We start from the raw sequence: 23,897 nt of genomic DNA on the forward strand, positions 1-23,897 counted from the left end.
CTTCCTAAAATGAAATGTATACTGCATGTTTTTTTTTTTAAGTTTCTGTAAAAGTAGGGCAACAAAATAAGCCTTTAGACTATAGACTTCTGTGGGGGGATTTTTTTTTTTCCAGGGAGAATGAAAGATTTATCCTCCAGCACTTGAAGTCTTCTTGGAGCGTTTCATTTGTGTAATAGCATTCTTGGCAAAGCGAAACCCCTTTGGAGTTGCCTGTCTGACAGATCTTCAATGATCTAATTGTGGTGTGTTTTAGCCCATTAGTGGTCTTTTCAAGTTTACTAAACGTCTATAACATCACATGTATGAATCATGGCCTGTTATAATAGCACATTTGACAGAAAACAAAACACTGCTGATGTTGTTGGATGTCGTTTCTGTCATTGGCAAGATGCTCCGGGAACAGAATCAATCAATTATCTTCAGTATCTGTCGTTGTTTTGTCCTCTGTTATGATGTCTTCAGTTTTATGATGTTGTATTGATGTAATGTAGATTAACTCATGATCCCAAGTGCTTCATCACTGGCGAGTGTGTTTGGCAGAGTGCGGAGGCTTGTTTCGGGCTGTTTACTTTAATAGTGAGTGGTGGCCACTGTGGAGTCACATTAGCATGAAAGCACCTGCGTCCACTCCTGATATGGCAGTAGAACGGCCAGGTGGTTCGAGAGTGTCCTGTAACCTTAAGCACACAGGTGTGATCCCTGCAACACTGCTGATATATACAGTACACTGATCCTGAGTTTTGTTTCTGTCTCCTGAGTAGAGGGTTGAACTATGCCTCGCATAAGCATCAGTTAAATGTAGAGATACACATTTAATGAATAATTGATAAAAACAGAGGTAAATTACATGATACTGCACCATTAAAAAGTTGAGCAATGCAAGAAAGACATTACTTAAAGATTTAAAGTTCAGCTCCTCTCAGCTTTATGGAGCTTTATAGCGAGTTTCAGCTCATTGTTTAGCTGTCTGGCCGCAACTTGATTGTTTTTGTGCGCTCTCCACAGCAGGCAGCTGCTTTCAGATCAAAAGCGCATAGGAGACGGCGAGCAAAGCAGTCGAAACTATCATTTTTCTACATGTTTATGCATTTCAAACAGATGGTTTGATAAAATATTGGCTTTTTACTCGCAACAGTCTTGTTGCACTTACAGTAACGAGCGTAGTTGTCGTCAACTCCAGTAAAGCGTTATCATTCACTTGGTGGATTGTACTGTAGACCCTCAGTTGCCAGTTTGTTTGTTTGAATATCTGGCTAAAACTGATGCCATCATACAACAGCTCTGCAATAAATTGTACCCTCATTAAGTTTTATTGAAACTGTTTTAAAGAGGCGTTGATTTAAACTTGAATCAATTCAACTTGATTCAAGTTTGTGATGTATTATATTACGCAAAGAGGTGTCTTTAATATTTTGTCCACTCCATCTATATCAATGAGGGTAAGACTATAAAACCCTCTTGAAGGTTGGGTGTTTTGCAGGGTTGTTGTATAAGGTAAAATGTAAGACCAGCAGAAGTATAATTCAGTCTAGAGCTGCAACAATTAGTCAATTAATCGATTAGTCGATCAACAGATAATGAATCGGCAACTGTTTTGATAATCAATTAATTGGTTTGAGTAATTCTTTGAAAGAAAAAATGCCAAACATCTCTGGTTCCAGCTTCTTAAATGTGAATATTTCCTGGTTCCTATAGTCTGTGATAGTAATCTGAATATCTTGGTTGTGGACTCGACATTTTATGTTGCATCTTCAGCTTTGGGAAATGATGATTGACAATTTTCACCATTTTCATTTTCTGACACTTTATAGACCAAACAACTAATGGATTAATCTAGAAAATGATCAACAAATACTTAAATAATTAAATAATTTGCAGCCCTGATTCAGTCTAACATTACAAGGTGACTCTTTAGTATCTGTATGATGAAAGAAACTGTTGGCAGTCGGTTTTTTTTCCTATGTGAAACACATTGGGATGTTATATTGATTCCTCCTCGTGGTCCAATTACTGTATGCTGGTTTTGTAAGCTATCCATGTTGGCCTTTGTGTGCTTGTCAGTGTGAATGCCTGCTGACGTCATTGTGTGCATGTACACTGATCGATAAGCCAAAGGCAATGCAGGCGCTCATTTCCCAGTGCTGGCAGAACCAGAAGACACTGATTTGTCAAATCTGAGGCTGAGCCCATTCAGAGAGAGCTGATAATTGCTGTCGGCAGTGGAGGACGCTATTATATCATTACATTACAGTAATCTCATCTAGGTTATAGCTTTATTTACTTTGACTTGACATATTGTATACAGTGTATGCTTATAGAGGCTTTTAGCTAAAACCCATTACACACATTACACACAGTAAACTTTCCTATGGATGGCCTCAGCATAAAATTCCTGGCAGCGATAGCTGGAGCTACAGAGGATCAATAAACATGTAGTGATTTCTACGCATTATTTTAATTAAGTGACATCTTAAAATCACAAAATGCTACCTGATTATTACCATAATCTCACTTGTTTTTTGTCTTTTGTTATTGCTTTGATTTTATGTGTTTCAGACGTCACATGAAAAAGTCATTTTTAGTGAGCATTCAGAGACACCAGCTCACACTTCCTGGTCAACTGTCATCACGCTCAGCATGTAGAGTTTGTTGCCTCCAGGGTTGAACTTAATTAGAGCCTGATTTTCACCTTCACTTACCTTGAACTCATGTTGCCACTGTGCAGCCTGGATTGGACCATTAACTGGTATATTTATCAGAATGGGAGAATATGGTCAATATGGTTGAAATAAATTTTATGAAATGTGTTTTCTTGCTGAGAGTGAGACAAAAAGATTGATACCACTCTCATTTCTGTCTGTTAAATATGAAGCGGCTGATTAGCTTAGCTTAGCATAAAGACTGGAAACAGCTAGCTTGGCTCTGTCCACAATAAACAAAATCTACTAAGCAACACCTCCAAAGCTCATTAATAAACACTTTATATCTTGTTTGTTTAATCCCGACACAAAATAAAGTACAAAAATGACATGTTGTGGTTTGAGGTTTGTACCAGACTATTTCTTGGTTGGGTGCAGTGACTTCCTCAAGTCGCCGCAGGAAGTTACTGCGTCCAGCAAAGAAATAGTCCAACACATAAAACCACAACCTGCTGTGTTTACACTTGAGCTAATGACAGATTAAACAAACATGAAATAACGTGCTAATTAGTGAGCTTTAGAAGTGCTGGTAGGCAGATTTTGGACAGAGCCATGCTAGCTGTTTCCCCCAGTTTCCAGTCTTTGTGCTAAGCTAAGCTAACCGGCTGTAGCTTCATATTTAACATACAGATATGAGATATATACAGATATTGAACTATTTGCAAGAAAGTGAGTAAGCTTATTATTAATAATAAAACTTAATTTATGTAGCACACTTCATACAAAAAAACGTTATGTTATATATAACAGCTGAAATCTCAAAACAGGAGATTTTTTTTCTACAAACTGACGCAGTAGGCCTTGCAACCATTGTCCTATTGAGATGAGGATAACTATGCTACAGTTTGTCACGTGCTGAGCACACGCTCTGGATGATAATCCTCAGAAAGGGGTTAACCCTGATCAAACACAATATAATCTAGGATTTAGGCTGGGCTGCCCAGAAAACATTTTCTCCCCACTGAAAAAAAATACAAATCTGGGCTTTACCAGGATGTCAAATAAAGCTCAGAGCTTGTAGTTTTATAGTTATATGGTGTTACAGGTTAGATATAAAGTGCGCCCAAGTTTGTTTTTCCAGTGACATAGCTGCATTCCTCTGACGTCTCTCCTGCTTTATTACAGGAACATTTAAATCAGTTATTGTTTCGTTTTGTGACCTCATGACTAAGCTGTGGCAGTTTCTCAACTCGCATTTTCACTCATATTTTAATAGCATATTTAACATCTCAGCCTACACAGGTGGTGTGATTACAAAGCACACATCACAGCTTCAGTGTCTCTGATGTCCGATCATGAAGAGATGGATCTACGATGAGTGTCTTTGAAATGTTTTTACAGTAAATACTACAGTTATTTAGACAACTCAGTCCAAAAACATACCACTAGCATTAAACTGGAGCTGTGACTGCTAATACTTTACCAACTTTTATATGACATTAATTTTATAGATATAGATTGTGTGTATATGGAGAGGCTGTGTGCTGCTACGACAACAGACAAATTTCTCCTATCTTATCTTATCTTATCTTATCTAATCTTATCTTATCTTGTCGTATCTTATCTTATCTTATCTTATCTTATCTTGTCTTATCTTGTCTTATCAATGTAAGTAGGAGTTTATACTGTGTTTTTATCCTACTGAGTAATTTACTTTTGTCTTGTTTTTAATATGAAGTTGTAAGTAAGTGAATAAACGGAAAGTTTCGATGCCTTTTTGTCTCGCTGATCATGAAAGCTAATATAGCATTTCGTCGATGTAGTGAAGATAATTACTTCCTGACGTTTTGGTCTCAGCAACATGTGTTGAGACTATACAGTGAGTTCAAAACCTTTAGCCTTCCTCTCCTCTTTTAAGGCAAAGCGGAGCACATGTAAACTCCCCAGATCACACACTCGCACACAGACATAAAAAGCTTCTGCAGCTGCTTTTGGTGCTTTCTGGAATTTTCAGGCCGGCCCTGTTGGCCAGAGATCTTACTTCCTAACTAGCTGTGTGTGTGTGTGTGTGTGTGTGTGTGTGTGTGTGTGTGAAGCAGAGAGAGTGTATATGTGTGTGTGTGTGGGAGGGGAGAGGGGCAGGGGGCAGGGGGGCTTGTTTTTGGGGCTGGAGGACGGTTGCGGCGTTCTGAAGGAGTGTTCTCCCAGCGTGGGAAAGACACTCGTCTTTTCTCTGCCTCCCAGGAACTAAAGTAGGCCAAAGAAGGGCTGAGAGGAACTAACTTCTCTCCTCCGGCTCCAACTTTCTCTGCTCGGGCTACAGAGGCAAAGGAGCTCTTGTCTGGAGCTGGGACAAGGGGATTTGTAGGAGCGAAGCAGTCCGGCTAGGCTGGTAGGAGTTCCTGTGCTCCGAGAGGAGATGGGCAGCAGCTGAGGAGATTTTCTCCCAGCCGGGCTGTACAGCACAGAGTCGGGTAGGGCAGAAATGTATCACTCCGGCAGTGAGGAGTCAGATTTGGTGAGTTTGAACATACTTTCTGCTACTCAAACTGTACCTTTTTCACACTTTTCTGAGCCTAACTCGGCGGCACTTCTCACTCTTCTTCTCTCTATCCACTGAACAAAGAGGAAGGGCTTGGACTCCAGGAGAATGGAGGTTATTAGTGCAGATTTAAAGGGGCGTAATCACACACTTCCTATTTTTCTCCCTTGTCGCTTTTCCTGAAAGTTAGTGAGAGTCTTGCTCAAGATGCACACCGTGTCGGTCTAGCGGTGTGCAGCTTCAAGACGTAAATCCAGCATCTTGTCTTGGATTGGCGAGCGCTGCTGCTCGACTGCTACTAACTTAAAGTGGGGAACTGAGACAGTGGTTAACAAGCAAAGTGAGGGAATGAAAATAAACAGCCAGGATGAGCTTGGTCCTTTATGTGCAGAGACCGGTAGAGAACTCAAAACTTGGCCCAACTGCAAATAACCCAAGATCTCCGTAGTTTGTTTATTTCTGAGTTTTGACTTCCTTTTTGTATAACTTTAGTGCAGAATTTAAACAACATGAGCGTAAATGGAAGTTTCTTGTTAGCATCTCAAACATTTCCTGTTCTGCTTGTGTGTGTCTGTGTGTAAGTGATATGGTATTGAAAAACTTTAGTCCAGATATTTTCCAGTGACATTAATCTAATCAGTGATTGTCTTGAGCCGCACCCTTGCATTAATGTCTAATCAGCCTTAAAAAGCAAGTTTGGCAACAATAGTCTACACCCCCCACCGTCCCAGCAAACATTATGCAAACCCACACAAGTGTATTTTAAATACTAATAGACATGCCAAAGTTTTCAAAAACAATAAATATGTTGGAGTAACTTTATGGAAATGTGTATAAAATGATGCACAAGACACATAGAATATAATAGCTTTCATGAGTAGTTGGAACAAGATGATACACAATATACTGTAAATTGCATGATACTGTTCAACAGCGTGGAATAAGATACAACCTAAAAGATACTTGAGGGGAAATGAAATGGAGAAAACTGACAGCTTCTGTGCAGCAGATACTGTTGTCTATCTTTGTGGTTGATTTCTAGTTGCGGGTTTATGAAAAAACACCCGACAAGCTGCTCTCTTCTCAATCTATACATGGTTGCTGTTCAATAAGTTCCTAGAAAACCAATTACTCACACCTACACGGACACAATCACACACACTTGTTTGATTATATAAGGAGTCGCATCCACTTGGCTCTGTTCAGCTTGTCAAGCAACACATACAGCATCTCTTCTGTGTGTGTGTGTTAAGGTGTCACTGTGTGTGAGTTTTGAGAGCTGTGAAAAGTTGAGTTAACTGATTATGAGGTGGTGTTTGTAGGTTCAGAGGACAACACACAGGTCAGACATGATAGCTGGGACAACATAACAAAGTACAGCACTATGTTTAACATGTACAGTAAATATATTATCTACCAGGGCTGCAACCACAGATTAATCAGCCGATTATTTTCTTGATGTTGATGTTCACTTGGTGTATATACTGTCGCAAAATAGCAAAAAGATGACATCTTCAAATGTCCAAAACCAATAGATATTCAATTTACAATGTAATAAAACATAGAAAAGCAGCAAAAGTTGACCCTGAAGAAACAGCAAAGACATTTTTGACTTGAGAATGATTTAAAGAGGACGTATCATGCACATTTCCAGGTCTTATATTTATATTCCGTGGCTCTACTGGAATATCTTTGCATGATTTGTGGGCTCAAAAAACCCCTTATTTATCTTATAGTGGCTCTTTATGCAGCCCCTCAGTTCAGCCTCTGTCTGAAACAGGCTGTTTTGGCTCCTGTCTCTTTAAGGCCCTCTCTCCTGATGAACCCACTCTGTTGGGCTGTGTCTCTGCAGATTTCCAGCAGCTCTGGAGGCTTCGTAAACAAACAGTAGTAGTAGGATTTTGCTTCTTTTTCTTGTTCTTTACTCAAAATGGAAACTTCTCAAATTCAAGTGCACATGTTCAAACCCAAATCCGATCTGAAATATGCGAGTGGACAACGTGAACAACCCATGGAACTGTTGTGTGAACAATCTGACGTCATCACAAGGAGGAAGTAGAGGTAACATTGCAAACAAACATTCATAGCATTCATAGGCTTTTGACTTGCAGGGAGCATTTTACATACGTTCACCTCAAGTTTGGAACCTTTGACCATGTTTAACATAGACACCCAACATTATAACAGTATAAAAATAACAGAAAATCACAAAAAGCTTGATATGTCCCCTTTAATCCATTATCAAATTGTTGCCGATTAACTTTCTGAGGATCGCCTTATTGTTTCAGCTCTATCATCAGCTGCAGAATAACTATTGAGTACTGTGTTCCAGCAAGTACGTAACCTTAATAAAACATTGATTCAAGGTTGATGTGGGATAAATTAGACCTTTATCTTTCCTGTCAGTACATGGGGTTTGCTGACCTCAAATCCCAACACAGCAACATCAACCTGAGCAGATGTCTAATCAGCAAGACTGATTGAAAACACCTGTGCAAGGCCGTTACATGAAAATATGAAAAAGCCTGAGATTAAGTAACAAGTAGCTAGATGATTGCTAGCTGCGACTTTCATCATTAATTAATCAATCTATTCACCGATATTAGCTCAGTTAAAGCAAGGACAGTGCTGCTAAAATAAACGTCTCACACCATCATGTATCATTGTCAGCGAGAGATTAATCCCTCTTACACCGGTATAATAAGTTCAACAAACAACTAAACAACCTAATGTTGCAAAATAACATGACTGGCCTCGCCATGAAAGCAAGCGACGATCACCAAGTCCCAACCAGACCAATACATGTGAACACAACAGCTATTTTTTTTACAAGAACCTGGCAAAAACTAGTAATCAGCATCTACAGATGTTTGCCTCTAAGGCAACCAAATGATATTGTGTTTTCCGCATTGTGTTGATTTATTTTTGTTATGTAACTTCTTTACCATGATATTTCTGTAAGGGCTAAAGTCCATTTACTTGCTTTGGAGCTTTAATACTAAGGTCAGAGTATTTATTCATTCTCATGGCAGACAGAGAACATATAGCATTGATATATTTTTATGTAGGAGTACAAATTTATACCATAAAGGCTAACTTGAAAAAAGAAAGCCCCATTCTTTTATTTATGACAAAAATCTGGAGAAATTCCACATAATGTTTTTCATAATTGCCTTCCTGGCTAAATTGTAAATCTAGCCAGGAATGGGTCCAGAATATGTCGTTTATCTCTGTATGAAATAAAATAAATGAGGCTAAAATCATTTTACTCGGGCACAGTCCCATTTGCAGGATGGTATGTTTTGCTCCGCTGAGGACGGTTAGCAGCTCGTTCTGCTCTCTCGGCCAGTTCTCATCAATCATCCACAGCCTGCTTCATACACCAGGAAACTGCCAGAATATTGATGACGCAAGCACAAAATAGCAGCGCAGCGCAGCCCCCGGCCTCTCTTACTGTATCCCCTTGATCGGCCATCATCCTATTATGGTGCTGTGTTTCCACAGAGGGAACGAGCTGCTAGATAAACTAGATCTTGCTGTGAGGAGATTCACTGTTAATGAGAGCGATGCTGCTCCAGGGACTGCTGCTGCTGCCGGCTGCAGGTAATATTTACTGGTGGCAAAGGATTAGCACATAATTTGCAGTTGTAGAGGTCCCGTCATCCTGCATTTGTCTTGCCACAGTGTTGCAGGAGTTTTATTGCACCACTCCCCTTTATGGTGCAGCAGCGTTGAGGCAGAGGTGGAGTGGAGATACAAACAGTAAAGCTGCATCTTCATTTGTAAGTCATGTATTAAAGGACGGCTACAGATAAGTACAGAGCAGCATCCGACAAGTTAAATTAGTGTCTTTTTGAGGGTTGGTTTACCGATATCAATAGTTTTAGACTGAAGTCACCAATAATTTGTGACAAAATGCAAGTTTATTTGTTTATTTAGGGCTGCAACTAAGGATTATTTTCATTATTTGATTGATCGATTAGTCATTTTGTCTATAAAATGTCAGAAAATAGAAAAAATGCCTGTTTTAATTTCCCAGAGTCAGAGGTTACGTCTTTAAATGTCTTATTTTGTACGAATAACAGCCCCAAAACTAAAGATTTTCAGTTTACTATCCTATCAGACAAAGAAAAACATTAAATCATCACATTTGAGACACTGAAACCATCAAAGACATTTGGCCGATTTGCTTAAAAATGACTAAAACGATTGTTTGATAATGAAAATAGTTGCCAGCTAATATTCTGTTGATCAGCTAATCTATTAATCTACTAACTAATTTGTTTAGAGCTACGAAAATGAATGTTTTATATTAACAATGGATCAAATTACACATTTTCTGGAGAGGTTTTTTTATTCTCACCAGTCTCGTACCGTAGCATTGCTTTCGGTCACATCAGGCAGTTGTCCTAAGCAAAAAACCTCACCGTACGCTACCTGCTGAACACCAAACGGCACACAGACAAACTGGTGAGAATAGTGGAGCATTTAGCAGCTGGAGAACCAGATATTTCCCTCAGAAAAGAGCTCCACATGACTCCAAATGAATGCTAATTTTGCTCCATGTCAGCTGGAGGCAACTGTTCACTATATTAACTTAAAATGTGATATGTCAGCGTAGCATTTACAGCTTGACTCCAACGCTCTCAAGTCTGCAAAAAGTCAATTATTGCAGGTTTAATTAAGCTACTGTTGGCTGCTGAGGTTATGATATTGACCTGAACTTTTAAAGTTACCATTGACCTTCCGTTTTCTTTTTTTGTTACTTTAATGATTTAATTTCAGTATTGTGATTTCATCTACATTTAGGTTTATATATGCACAGTAATAAAGGTGTGTGTATTCCTGCCACGTGGTTCATTTCTAAGTTTCTAGCTAGCCACGGCACGCTCTGGGGTGCAGTCATGTGATTGACAGCCAGTGAGTCCATCACATCGATGGGATGATGCACTTATCTAATGCACATGGCACATGGAATGCTGGGTAAACACTTTTTTCATGGGCCTGTCAGTGTCACCTTGACGTCCACGCGGCCAATCCCTCTTTTGCCACGCCAGAGGGATCATTACTCCACCCCCATTTTCTATCTCTCTCTCTCTCACACACACACACTTTCTTTTCCTCTATCACAGATGCTCTGCCAATCTGTTTCATTTACATTTGCTCACTTAATATCCAATCCCCTGTTCTGTACTGTGCTAAATATTAGCAACCATTTCTTGTAGCGCTCTCACACATCTCTCACTCTTGGCTGTCATGTTTGCTCCCATTGTCTCTTGTTTTTTGTTTTTTTTCTGAAGAAGGAGACGCTGTTTGTAGACCGATGATTTAATTGACTTTGTTTTGCGCTGAGTGAAGTGGCAGTGATGGACAGATGGCTGGGAAAAGAGGCTTTGGTTCCAGCCAAGTGTGAGTCATGCCAAGCCTGAAACTGCTAGCGCACTCGCTCAGCCCATTGTCAGCCCACTGCAGTCAGCTACAGCCCGTCAGCCAGAACAGAACATGACTTGGCACGAGCGGCAATCTTCATTCTTCAATCATGATGCGGGATGTTGGGTATACTGTGCAGTCTGACCACACTGCCTCATTAATTTCACTACATCCTCGTCTGAATTTTGGAGTTTTTTGCTCATTTTGTTTGAGGTCTGAAATTTAAGATGAAATTTGTCGCGTCTTAGTGTTTAGGTCTGCAAACTGCACACTAAACTGTTGGATTATTTATGGCATTTTTGGGCCTTTGGGTTATTTTTGCAGATTTGCACTCTCTTTATTTACAGGCTTATGACAGTCTCTACATGTCTTAGCCTGATATCACATTATTTTTTTTAGGATTAAGGAAAGTTATGATACTTAGAAATGCCGGCCACTGGTTTGTAAGCTGTACTGCACATGCAATGTGTTATGCAGTTCAAAATTGTTTGGGTGTTTGCCTGTACTATATGCTCAAAGGTTTTCAACACAGGGCAAATACAGTATCTGTATATGAATGAATAAAGTTAGCGTTCCAGGGATGTCACACTAAACCTTAGCACTGTCAAAAAATCTATTGCTAGTGTTGCTAGTCAGTCCTGTTTATCATTTTGGCTTATTTTGCTTTCATCCGATAGCTGAAAGTGCAGAGAGACAGGAAACATCCAGGAGTAGAGAGAAGGATATGTGACGCAACAAAGATCCAAGGCCAAAATCGAACCACGGACGTTGTGTTTATCTGGTATGAAGATGATGATGATGTTAAGTTTTGGGTTCTACAGTTTTTATTATGCGTCGGGTGATAAACAGGAGGTGTAATATGGCCGTGCAGTCTGTTTGCCATTAAAGCCCCATTTTTTTCTTCTTTATTTGTTTACCTTTTAGTAAATCTGCATCATGGAAAGTTATGCTACATCAGCTCCCAGCAGTGGAAGTTGGCACTGTAACCCTGATATACAGTCCTGGATTGCTTTTGATACTGAAAAAAGTCTAAATTTAATTATTTGGAGGCAAGAAGAAGCTAGAAGGTGTACCTTTTATTATACAATTTACAGAATAAACAGAATTATGGACATTATCCACAACAGACATCTGGAGGAAACTGCTTTCACTGCGATGACAAACAGTATTTGTGCTCATTTCAAGTGTTTGTGCCTTCCAGTATGACTGAATTGACACTGGAGAGAACAGGTGCAATTTTGCAACGCAATGCAAGTAAAACACTAAGTGCTGATTCCTGGAAAATGCAAGAGATGCACCTCCCCTTCTTGAGCAAAACCATAGAGGCAAGAAAGCCATGGGGATCCCTTGGGAGATATGAGATGAGAGAAGCAGAGTAACTGGTCACGATGGGGTAGGATGAATGGAAAAAGGTGAAAAGAAGTGCAAATGGGATAAAAGATAGTAAAAGAACATTTGGGAAACTGTTTGGAGAGGGAGTATAGCTTAAGTTAATTATTAAGTCACAGAGAAAGAATCAGGAGCATAGAAAAAAGCAGTCTTGGCAAGGTTTCCTCGACCATGAGAGCACTTTATAGTGCACATGCACAGCCTTTATTTTCTGCATGATTAGCTTTCCCCTTTTTATGGTGGACACATTCAGAGAACAACTCCTATAGTGGCTAAAAATGAAAATAGAAGCTTTCAGATCATGAGGAGATTCCCCGGTGTAACTGCTTCATCCACCGTAAGTGATTCTGTCAGATATTGAAGGCAGCAGTGACTGACTCACAGCCTCCTGTTTCACCGGTAATAGCCTCAGTGATTTGTTCTAACGTAATGATCGCTGTGCCACTGCTGCATGTAGAGGTCACTGGTGGTCTTGCAGCAAGGACCTCTGTCTAAATGAATCAATAAGAGTGGTATAGAGACCACAGGATCATTGCCCCCGTATATCTCTCTTTCTCTGACCAATGCATGAAGATGGCCACCTCTCTTGCTCGATTCTGTGTTTCTTTAGTCTGCCTCCGAGTGAAGATGCAGCCCAGTCTCCTAGACAGAGGGTTCATATTGCAGAATGCTGCAGAACACGATTTTGAGCACTAAAGACGGAGGTCGTTTATGTGGTGTGAAGCGTCGTGGATATAAAGATTGAGCCATTTAATTCCTATGAAAGTTGCTCAGTGGCTCATAAAGCCAAAACAAAGTCTGCCATGTTTCCCATTTTCCCACAGCACAGAGAACCAAGACTTCTGTTGGCTGAGCTGGCTAACTTCTGGTTGGTTTCCTGCTCATATAAATGAGATAAAATACTTTCCAAATGTTATTGGGCTGAATGGATCAAATTCTGTTCATTTAACGATTTATTCGCCATCTTACAGCAGCTCCTTTTCGAATGATAGTGTTTGGGAAAAATGCTTTTTGGGCCAGTGTGTGTCACATGATGGACACAGAAGTTGGAATTACCGACAAAATAGCTTTCACAGCCCAAACCTGTTTCTATGGGCTTGTGAAGGGTGTGGAGGCCAAGGTGGTGGACAGGAGTACAATCTGTACAACTGTGACACCAGAGTCTGGGGATCATGTCTCGTATCACACTGACATTAAGATTTAAGAGACAAGTGTTTAACCAATGAGAACAATCTTTCCCTAATTCTAACCTGGTGTCTTAGTTGCCTAACCTTATTAAGCCTTATTTTATGTAAAAAGACTCGCTCTGCAGTTCCGCTCTACAGAGCGTTTTAGCATCTTTCAGCTCATTGTTGTGGTTTCTCGTCAGCCTCATTTCCAGCTGCAGCCGTCAGCTGTTTTCAGTGAAAAAGCTCTTATGACCCCACCGTACACTACCTGCCCAGCACCAAACGTCAGACAATGTTAATGACTAGCTGGTGAACATAATGGAGCATTTTCTCTAACCTTAACCATACTGTGGTCTCCATGTAACCCAGAGTTTTGCAGAATCTATGGCAGGTGGAACAGTAAGGGCAGTGTCTTGAACGACAAGAATAAACATGAATAAACCTGTTGAAATGTCATTTTTTAAGATTGTTTTTGGGGATCTTTGTCAATAGTACACAGTGGAGAAAGAAAGCAAACACGGGGACAGAAAGAGAGGGACGTTGGGGTCACATGATGTGCATCCTCAAGCAACCAGGGCTCCGTTTTTGAGTAAGTCACCAAATCCCTGCTATAGTTTAAAAGATTTGTGACTCAGTTTGCTGGGTGAGCACAAAAAAACAGTCCCTCTCCTCACGGATCAAATCGGTATCATACTGCTGTTAGATTATTATTAGTGGCCTGTGGGTGGGTGACACAGTGCTGTCAGTGTCAGTGTGGCAGCGGGTCTAGAGGTCGGTCATGTCACGCAGCCGGAGGCTCGTTCTGTCGCTGTGAGTCTTTGTCAGTGTTGCCGTCAGAGTGCAGCCTTCACAGCTCCACCAGCCTCCTCTCTGGGCTCCACAGATCCACGTTCAGAGCATCTGTGCCCTGCCCGGAGAGCTCTGGAGGCCAGTGACAGCCCTTGTCAAACCCGCCTTATCGAACCATATGTGACCCTCGCACGATTTCCCATAAAGCAGGAATCAAACAGTATCCAGGATCTGTCATATTAACAAACTACAACTTTTTGTAATTTTCTCTTGTCCACTGTTTCCATCCATCTCTGTGTTCAAAACATAATCTACCTCCGGTAATTGCCTTCCTCGTTAGACAAATTGGTCTTAATGAGCTAAAATCACATTACTCTCCATCCCAGCCTTTCCTTTCATGCAAGATGTGTCATTTTTAAGCATACGTGTCTTGTTGGAAGGAGCCTGAGCAGATGGAGGCGTGTCATTGATTGGTTATGATAAGCACTACTGATTAGCATGTCATCCTTTGATCTACGGTTAGTGCTCCTTGGGGAGCGACTGCTGGTCATAAACCAGCGAGTGTATTTCAACCGCTGGTCCCACGGGTTGACCTCTGACTCCTCTGACCTCACACAACCTCATGATCAGTCACACAGAGGAGCATCATGCGTCAGCAGTGTGCAAAAAATAAAAAATAAAGAACATTTGGAATAATTCGGCAGCAGGGTTTTCAGTTTGTCTGGCTCTTTTATTAGGATGTGAATTTTTTTTTTTTTTTTTAATTAACACCGGTAATCATTCTCATTTGTCCTGTGTGGCTTTGCAATTCTCCACTCACATGTAATGAATCTCCGCTGATCTGACAGGCGAGGATTTAGAGCAGCTTTCACCTCTGAATCCCTGCTGCAGAGACCAGAGTGGTGGTTTTAAACAAGATACAATGCATTTAACTCTTATTTCTGTCTTTCTTCAGGTCACACACAAGCAAAAACATTATTCAAATATTTTCACAATTGTTTGTTTCTATAAAATGTCAATAAATTGTGAAAAATGTCCATCACGATGTTCTTCAGCCTAAGGCGATGTATTCAAGTCGCTCGTTGTGTCTGACTAGTAGTCCAAAACTGAAAGAAAAGTGACTCAAACACTCCATTGATTTATCAAATTAGTTGAGTAAATTCCTGTGGGTCAACTAATCGTTTTAGCCCTACTCACTCTCCTGACTTTACTTTCACTTGTGGCTCGATGGAGTTTTGACTTGCTAAATGTTTGTCATGCGACGTTATGCTGGAACGTTTGATTAGTCAACTGACAGTCATCATCATCATATAAGTAATTTATCAAGCAAAAATGCCAAACATTCACAGGTTCCAGCTTCTCAAATTAGAGGATTTGCTGTTTTATATTCATGTAAATTGATTACCTTTGTGTTTTGGACTTCAGACAAAACAAGCAATTTGAAGACATCACCTTGGGCATTGGAAACTTGTGAACATTTCTCATGATTTTGTAACATTGTTGTAGACAGTCCATACATTAAGCAATAACTTTAAGTAGGGCTGCAGCTAAGTAATACTCTCATTATTGATTAACCTGCTTGAGCCTATAAAATAGTGAAAAATGCCCATTATGAACTACCAGAGCGAAAGATTATATCTTCAAATATCTTGTTCTCTCTGATCAACCGTCCTACATCCAAGAAAATCAATTTACAATCAATTAAAACAGAGAAAAGTAGAAAATCCTTAAATTGGAGAACCCGGAACCGGAGCTCGTTAAGCGTTTTTGCTTGAGCAGCGAGCCGAATGTGCAGATTTGGATTCAGATTTTAGGATTTTATACAATAAGCAAGCTCTTCCCCTCTGATAAAGATTTATTTATGCGTGTTTACATGTAAAAAATAACAACAGCATGCACAGCCGACACATAAACATGCACTGATCGCTGCAGACCCACACTGAGCAGATGGACTGACTGTGAGGGGTAACTGAAGGAAAAAAAACGAGGGGAGTGACAGGAGGAGGAGAAGGAGGGGTGGGCAGAGACAGAGATAGAGAGGCAGAGTCACTCAAGTGGCACAGGGGAGCTTGTGAGAGGGAGTGTGCAGGACATACACTGACAGGCTGAGACACAGAGAGTGAGAAAAAGAGGGAGCTTTGCGTCGGGGTGGCAGCGGCACCTGAGAGGCGGCAGCTTCATTAGCATCAGGAGAAGAGTCGGTCAAAGGCAGCCACAGCAGGACTCGTGTAGATAAACTGCTGCTTGTGGAGCAGCAAGGGGAGGCTACAGCGGAGGAGGAGGCACAGGAGGAGAAGGCTGGAGCTTGAGCAGAGAAGAGAGAGGATGAGAGAAGCATCACTGCCACCTGACTCATACTAGGAGTCAGCCTCAGCACCTGCATCAGCAGTCTGAGCATCAAGGAGACCGGGGCAGATGGGGAGCGAGCTGCTGAGATTATGCGCGGGGCAGAGAGCTCCTGTGGATTCCCCATCTTTGGCAACAGCAGCAGCAGCAGGAGGAGCGCGAGCTGTGGCTCTACAGATAGCAGCAGAGCTAGCTGGAGCTGCAGCAAAATAAGGAGCCCCAGCTCTATTTATTTACCCAGAAATGAAGGTAGCAGTTACAGCAAAGGTGTAACAAGAATCAGCTGTCGATGTAGCCACAGTGTTGAATGTACCTGTAGCCAGAGCAGCGACGGTAGCTGCAGTGCTGGTGCAAAGGTGACCACAGCAGTGCAGTTAGGTGTAGTTGTAGCAGTCGCAAGGGGGGGCAGTGGCTCAGGACACTGAATGACCAGTGTGGCTGATGAAGGCCACCTGGATCCGCTTGCTGAAACGAGCCAAGGGAGGTCGCGTCAAGAGCTCGGATGCCTGTGTAAGCAGATTTTTCAGTGTGTTTACGTCGTGAAAGTTGGTGTGTTTTTTTTGTGTGCATGTGTTGTGCAATAAGTGTCTAGTGCATCCATCAGTGCATGAGGGGGGGGGGGGGGGGGGGGGGGGGGGGTTGTGTGTATTGTCTGGTGATGATGAGAGGCTGTTATCCATTGTGGCTGTCAGATTCTGGGCATAGCTCCATATCACCTCCGTCTGACCCACTGGGACGGCGATCACGCCCCGTCATTAGCTGTGACATGATGTCATAATCATAGCAGATCAGGTGTGTTCACCTGCGCTTTTCAAGGCCAAATGTAGCTCTTAAAACTGAGGGTAATTAGCTGCAATAAGTTGCAGATTTAGGACATTTATATCCTCATGTAGAAGTGCTGCATACTCAAACCGACTCAAGCTTGAGCAGTGTTTAAAGAATCCTAAAGAAACGACACATGTTTAGATGCTTGTTGATGTTTTTGAAGCCACTTGTAAGTGAATATAATCATAAATGTGGTGACAGACAACGGCAGCCCACGGATACTTAATGAGCTCGGTTTCTAATGAGTTATTCATATCAGGTACAAAGTACGGAGGATGAGCGACACAGAGGCGATTGACAGGCAGCAGGATTGTATGTAAGATGGAGGACATAAATATGAATAACCTTGTAGTATGTATGGAAACAACATTTCGTGTCATCTCTATCCATATGTCGGGTAATGTAAGTGCAGAGGAGGGAGACGTATGATCCTCCTTTGTATGTATGTATGGCTGGGTAATACTAATCAGGCACAGAGTGAGGGAGGCTATTTTTAAATCAGACAGCAGAGTGTAATGGTGCAGTGAGATGAATGAAAGACCTTGTGTGGGGGCCACAGTGGCGTGCAGGTAAGGATAAAGCTACCTCCACTTAGTTAAAAATCCCTTCTTTTAATCACTGATCCTGATTTATGCCACAAGTAAAACTAGTATGTGGCAAAGGGAAATTATTCTGTAGTGTATATGCAAATGTTAATACTCATTAAGACATCCACCAATTAAATTATAAAACTTTTTCTCACATTTTTGTATGTTTTTCATTAGTATTCAATTTATTTCAGTGCTGCCCTACAAAGCCAAAATGCGGTAACTACATATTTAGTCAAAATGACTTGTTGATATGTGTTTGAACAAATAATTTGCCAAACAAATGTAGAATGGTTAGAGAGTCGCAGCTAGCTAAAGCTAGATTTAGATTTTAATCCCTTTCTGTAATTGAAAGGGAGTAAAAACATAAATTCCTCCTGTAATTGAAATATATCACTGTCACTAATAAATAACACCGTGGTTATTTATCATCTTCATCTTCTCCAATCGTCTTCTTCAATCTATCAGATTTGTTGAATCTTGGGACTGAAAGTCTTTTTATAGATCTCCATCCCTGGTTCATTTTAGTTTGGTCTGTTTCTGTAATTTATTTGACTTTATTTATGTTTTGTGTGTGTGGATGAAGCACTTTGTAACTATGTGTTTTAAAAACTATACTATACTATATAAATAAAGCTTTACTTACTTACTTTAGTATTAAGCCTCCTAGCTCAGAGTAGCAGTAACGGCCAACGCAGCTTTTGACTCTGGTGGAAGTGATGATTTTGGGTGATTAAACTACTTTTAAATCACACGTTTAAACATATTAAACTGTAAATTATTAAGTTAGATTGATTTCAAGCTCAATATTAACAAAACATAGATGGAAAGCTGAAAGAAGAAGTGTTTTCTGAGGCAGGGTGCATTTTTAAGTTGCATCTATGGTCTTTGTCAATCATTTTTTTGTTGTTGTAGAAATAGTCAATCTAAAAATGAAAGTAGGGCTGGACCAAATACCTTGATATCGATATTGCGTCAACATTGTCGGGATGACTAGTGGTGCTTTCACAAAATATTTACACAATGAGATTTTTGATAAATGATCATCAGTAATAATGTGGATATAATGACTAAGTGTGAAAAGGCAAATAACAGAACAGCTAGAACAGTCTGATAAGTTCAGAAAATTACATCACTTTACTGTAAAACCTGGAAAAGAAAACACTTATAACATATAACATATCACGATAGTACGATGTCCAAAATCTAAGACGATATATAGTTTCATATCACGATATCGATATAATATCAATATATTTCCCAGCCCTAAATGAAAGGTATTGCATCCCATCCAGCTGTTACACAGTTTACACAATCAGCCTCAAAACCTGATCTATATTGCAATAGCATACAAGCATGACTTAATCTACTTCAGCAATTATTTATGATCTGTTTTCACGTAATATAAGATATGTGATGGAAGTGTGTACATGGTGTTGTGTACCACTGCACTGCACTCAGGAGTGCGTGTGAGATAGTGTGACTGCTGGTATTTTTGAGTTTTGTTGTTTATGAGTATATCTGTCTCAGCCACATATCACACGGAGACACACTGGGACCTGGTGTTCCTCAACGTTTCCCCCAGTGTTTGTCACAGACGGATCACAACAAATCTGCAGGCGAGCAGCTGAGAGAAAGCTAAGGATAGAAGAAGAGCTGCTGGTTATGTGACTACATGAAAGACAGTTTGTGTCCTTTGGCATCTTTTCTCGGGAAAAGAGGAAGCGTCCGTGATTTTGCCGCAGATCCAAATAGCTCTTGTGATTTCCTCAAGTTGTTTCAGTGATTGATGGTCCTGATGCCTGAGATTTCTTTGATGATCACGTGTTGAAACATCTGTAAGTTGCATGTCAGACACTCAACTCCGATGCTGAACATTTCTTTGAAGAGCAAGAGCAATGCAAAGCAAATCAGGTTGTCAAGTGTTCTCGAGATGCTTCTCAGCTGATGACACCTGTCATGCTTTAAAGTGTGACTCCAAAATGGGGTCATTTTCAGTGTTGTGTGTCACTGAGGTGTTGATGTTTGCGTCTCCACAGGGTTCGGCCGACTCCTACACCAGCCGTCCATCAGACTCCGATGTGTCCCTGGAGGAGGATAAGGAGGCAGTGCGCAGAGAGGCAGAGCGACAGGCTCAGGCACAGCTCGACAAGGCCAAGGTACAGTATCCTACACCTGACAGGTCTGAGCTCAGTCTGTTCAGTCCCTCCTTTCAGAAACATGGGCTCCGGAAGAGGCCAGTATGTTTTGAATTGGGGGGGGGGGGGCACAACCTGCGTGTTTGCTTGCTTTTGTACCTCTAGCTTTGTGACGACCAGTTTGATTTGTAGAAACGGATGTTGTAGGGTTAAAGGGGAACTCTACTAGTCAAGGGGAGTACTGTCAGCCTGTGTGGCTCTGGCTCTTTGTCAAGTCTGAAAAAAAATAACCTCTGATGATGTCATCAGGGGATATTTTCTTGAGCATAGGCCTGGAGACCTCAACTTTATAACAGAAAGCCTCTGTTACAAACTGAAGTGCATGGAGCTTTGAGGACGCTTTTTACCAGACAGGGAGGGTTTGATGAAAACTTTATGGAAGTGCGACACTAAATTGTTGGAGTTACTCTTTTTAAGATGTGGTTTTAAGATTCACAATGTTTAGATTAATGTCACAGTAAGGAGCTACAGGATGTATTTTGTCAGTGAGGATCCTCACAAGTACAGAAGTGCAAACCTGATTCAGAAACTCTTTAATTAAGTAACAGCAGGCATTACAAAAATTATAATTATTAAAATTATAACTTCATTAACTGCTTTGCTACTGAAAGCGGATAAAGTGGTGCTTCTGCTCATTTTAGGCTCTTTCTCATTGGGCTACATGTTTTTTACTCTTTAAAAAGACACATAAATTAGCTACCTGACAGTACCTGGAGAGCAAATGATCTTCAGGTCTGGATTCTGCACAAAGTTGGTGTAACTTTTCTTCTTTTTTCCTTCCCTAACTTCTCTCTCTCAGACTTTTAAAATAATCATGTTAAATCATGTTTTATTCATGCTGGGGTAAGATTAGCCGACAATGCTGCATTACAAACTAGGTGACTATGAGAGAAGCAGGATATTAGAGGCGATTTTTAGCTGGTTTCTCACAGGAAGAAAAGGGCTGTTAGGGGCCGCTGATGTGAGAGGTTAGGGGCCTCGGAGGGCTCAGTGTCACTGTTTATCAGAGCCAAGCCTCGCCTGCTCTGCTCTGTTCTAGGCCACAATTAGCAGCATATAAACAAACACACACACGGCAGAGCAGGCTTGCCTTTGCGCGACAGGAATTGCAATCAGAGCTCCCTTCCACAAAATCACTCCAGTCACTGGCGCTGTTAAGATTTATGTCTTTGATCTGTGAAATAATTCTGCTATCTTCTGTGCACATTCTGTTCTCGCCCTGCTTTACAGCTCATTGGTTGTTCATGGTTGTTCTATTTTTGCATATTAATTCAAGCAAGTGTCTGAAAAATTGGTTTATTGTCTTTGACAGGGTGTTTAGTGTCTATAACAGCTAGCTCCCTCATTAGCTGTAAGCTGTAAGCTTTTGGCTATCCATCCGTTTGAGCAGACATTTTCCTCCTGCGCCGTGTCGCCGTGTAGCTCATAGCTGGCAAAGACAGATCATTCCAGCAGATCTGTGTTGTTATTTTCCAGAGTCACCCTCTCTGGCTCACTAATTAAAAAGATAAGTTGGCTTTACAGATAACCTGGCGTAGATTACCCCCGCTGGCATTTTACATGACAGATGAGTGGTAAAAAATAGCCTCTCAGTGGTCTGGCCACCAGAGAGAGAGCAGGCTGGGGTCAGAGGAAGTGCAGACTCCGACTGTGAGCCTTTATAGGCAATATTTCACTTTCCCAACATAAGACTGATATTTGTTAATAGCGAGGATATGGTTGATGTCTGTAATGTACAGGGTTTCCATTTGTACTCTTGTATTTCTTCACAAGTATTTACACACATGCTAACCACCCTCTTCTGTCTCTAATTGACCTTAAATGGGCGCTTCAACAATTTCACACTAACACAAGCAGTTTACTGTCACTGGGAGTAGCACTCGTCCTGTGAAAACAGATTTATAATGTCTTCTGTGGTTCTGGAGAAGCTGTGTAAAAATAGTTTGTACAAATAACCCCTGATGATCTCAGTTTTTGGTGACTACAGATTTATTTCTAGGACGCCGCTTTTCAAACATGGTGAGTGGAGTTTAAAAGATAAAAAGCTGCTGTAGAGTTGTATTATTGGAAGAGTTGAAACCAGTGTTGTTGGAGTTTGACCCATAATATTGACATGTGTGTGTGTGTGACGTCCAAATTTATTTTACATTCTGATGGAGAAATTTGTCAATGTCAGTGTATATTATTTGAGAAATGTCAGTATTTTATTAGGGCTGCAACTAACGATTATTTTCATTATCAATCAATCTGTTGGTTATTTTCTCGATGAATTGATTAGATGTTTGGTCTATAAATTGTCCGAAAATGGTGAAAAATGTCAAATCACTGTTTCCCAAACCCCAAGATGACGTCCTCAAATGTTTTGTTTTATCCGACCAACAGTCCACAACTCAAAGACGTTCAGTTTACTGTCACAGAAGACTAAAGAAACCAGAAAATATCCACATTTGAGAAGCTGTAATCAGAGAATTCGGACATTTTTTTTTGCAGAATAGCTTAAAACAATTAATCGATTATCAAAATAGTTATAGTTAGGATAGATTAATTTAATAGTTGTCAAAAAATCGATTAATCAACTAATCTTTGCAGCTCTAGACCTGCAACCATTAGTCAATAAATCGCCAACTATTTTGATAATCAGTTCATCATTTTGAGTCATTTTTTAAGGAAAAATACTAAAATTCTCTGGTTCCAGCTTCTCAAATGTGAATATTTTCTGGTTTCTTTAGTCCTCTGTGACAGTAAACTGAATATCTTTGAGTTGTGGACTGTTGGTCAGGACAAAACAAAACATTTGAGGTTGAAATTTGGGCTTTGGGAAACAATGATCAACCTTTTTCACCATTTTCTGACATTTTATAGACCAAACAACTAATCGATTAATCGAGAAAATAATCAATAGATTAATTGATTATGAAAATAATTGTTATTTGCAGCGCTAATTATAACTTTGTGGATTAAATGAATGTAATTGTAGTGTTCAGTCTGGTCTTCTTGTATAGTAACAGTTGCTGTTACAGGTTGCTCTGATACAGAGGTCATCTCATCCGACCCCTTATATCATCTGATTAGTGGCACATCCAGTCTGGTGTCATAGGTGGTGTCTCTTTCAAAGTTTCTGATGTTTTTAGAGTCATAATGAATCATTTTAAAGCTGAATTGTGCAACTTTATGTGTGAACATCGCTCTCCGAATTAAGTAACTCGCAGAAATCAAGCAAGCGGAGAAAAATAAACTCCCTCTGTGGCTGCTGTGCAATGAGGTGATGAAGCAGTTCAGCAATCATTGATGAGTCCAGTTTTCTCTGAAGGGAGCTCTCACATTTCACTTTGTCACTTCAGATGCTTTAACTCACCACGGACAATGGATCCAAAATGTAATCTGACTGGTTTAATTAGCGTCCACACATTACAAGGCAAACAATTAATGCAGACTAATGTATGATGGGAAACAAAACATCAAGATTAATAAGAAAAAGTCATTGTTAGCGGTCACAGACATTTACAGCCTTAATTTATCATTACTAACAATGTGTACCTAGAGTATAAAACATGTAACCTTGCCTTTTCTCAAACTATTTATGAAGGTTATTGTTCCCTGCATACCATACAATATAAAAATACATTTTCCTGGCTCTCAGTACAGCCTGGGGGCCCGAGCGCAGAGCTGAATTCATTTGAAATCGATCCACTACATTCAAGGTGAAACAATGTGGGACTCTTGATTTATAGTATGATATGCTGCGTGCGCTGCTAATGGAAAGGTTGTGGCATGTTACACGGCAAATCAGCGGCAGCAGCAAGGGCAGGTGGTCGCTCGGTCAGTGTAAGCACAGAGACGACCGTGAGGGTTTTATACGATGAAATATTCATAGCGTGATGTGATATTGTGACGAGCGTCGTGCAGTGTTAATTGGCCGTGGTCCAAAGCGCTGCCTCCCAGGGTTCCCAGTTACAGTTAGGGCTTCTCTTCTCTCTATT

General features: G+C 40.6%; 1 protein-coding gene across 6 annotated transcripts in view; it reads left to right on the plus strand.

Moving 5' to 3' along the window:
- cacnb2a (calcium channel, voltage-dependent, beta 2a) overlaps positions 1-23,897 on the plus strand; it is a 71,901-nt gene that overhangs the window by 30,657 nt on the left and 17,347 nt on the right. For 3 of the 6 annotated variants that reach the window (XM_067577669.1, XM_067577667.1, XM_067577670.1), the window contains one exon: positions 19,759-19,878. In XM_067577669.1, coding sequence (XP_067433770.1) covers positions 19,759-19,878 — 120 coding nt within the window. Of the gene's footprint in view, positions 1-4,820; positions 5,161-16,684; positions 16,818-19,758; positions 19,879-23,897 lie in introns of those variants that run through there. The other 3 variants (XM_067577671.1, XM_067577672.1, XM_067577668.1) reach the window with 3 other exon arrangements.

The sequence above is a fragment of the Thunnus thynnus genome, chromosome 21 (assembly GCF_963924715.1).
Source record: "Thunnus thynnus chromosome 21, fThuThy2.1, whole genome shotgun sequence".
NCBI classification, from domain to species: Eukaryota; Metazoa; Chordata; class Actinopteri; order Scombriformes; family Scombridae; genus Thunnus; species Thunnus thynnus.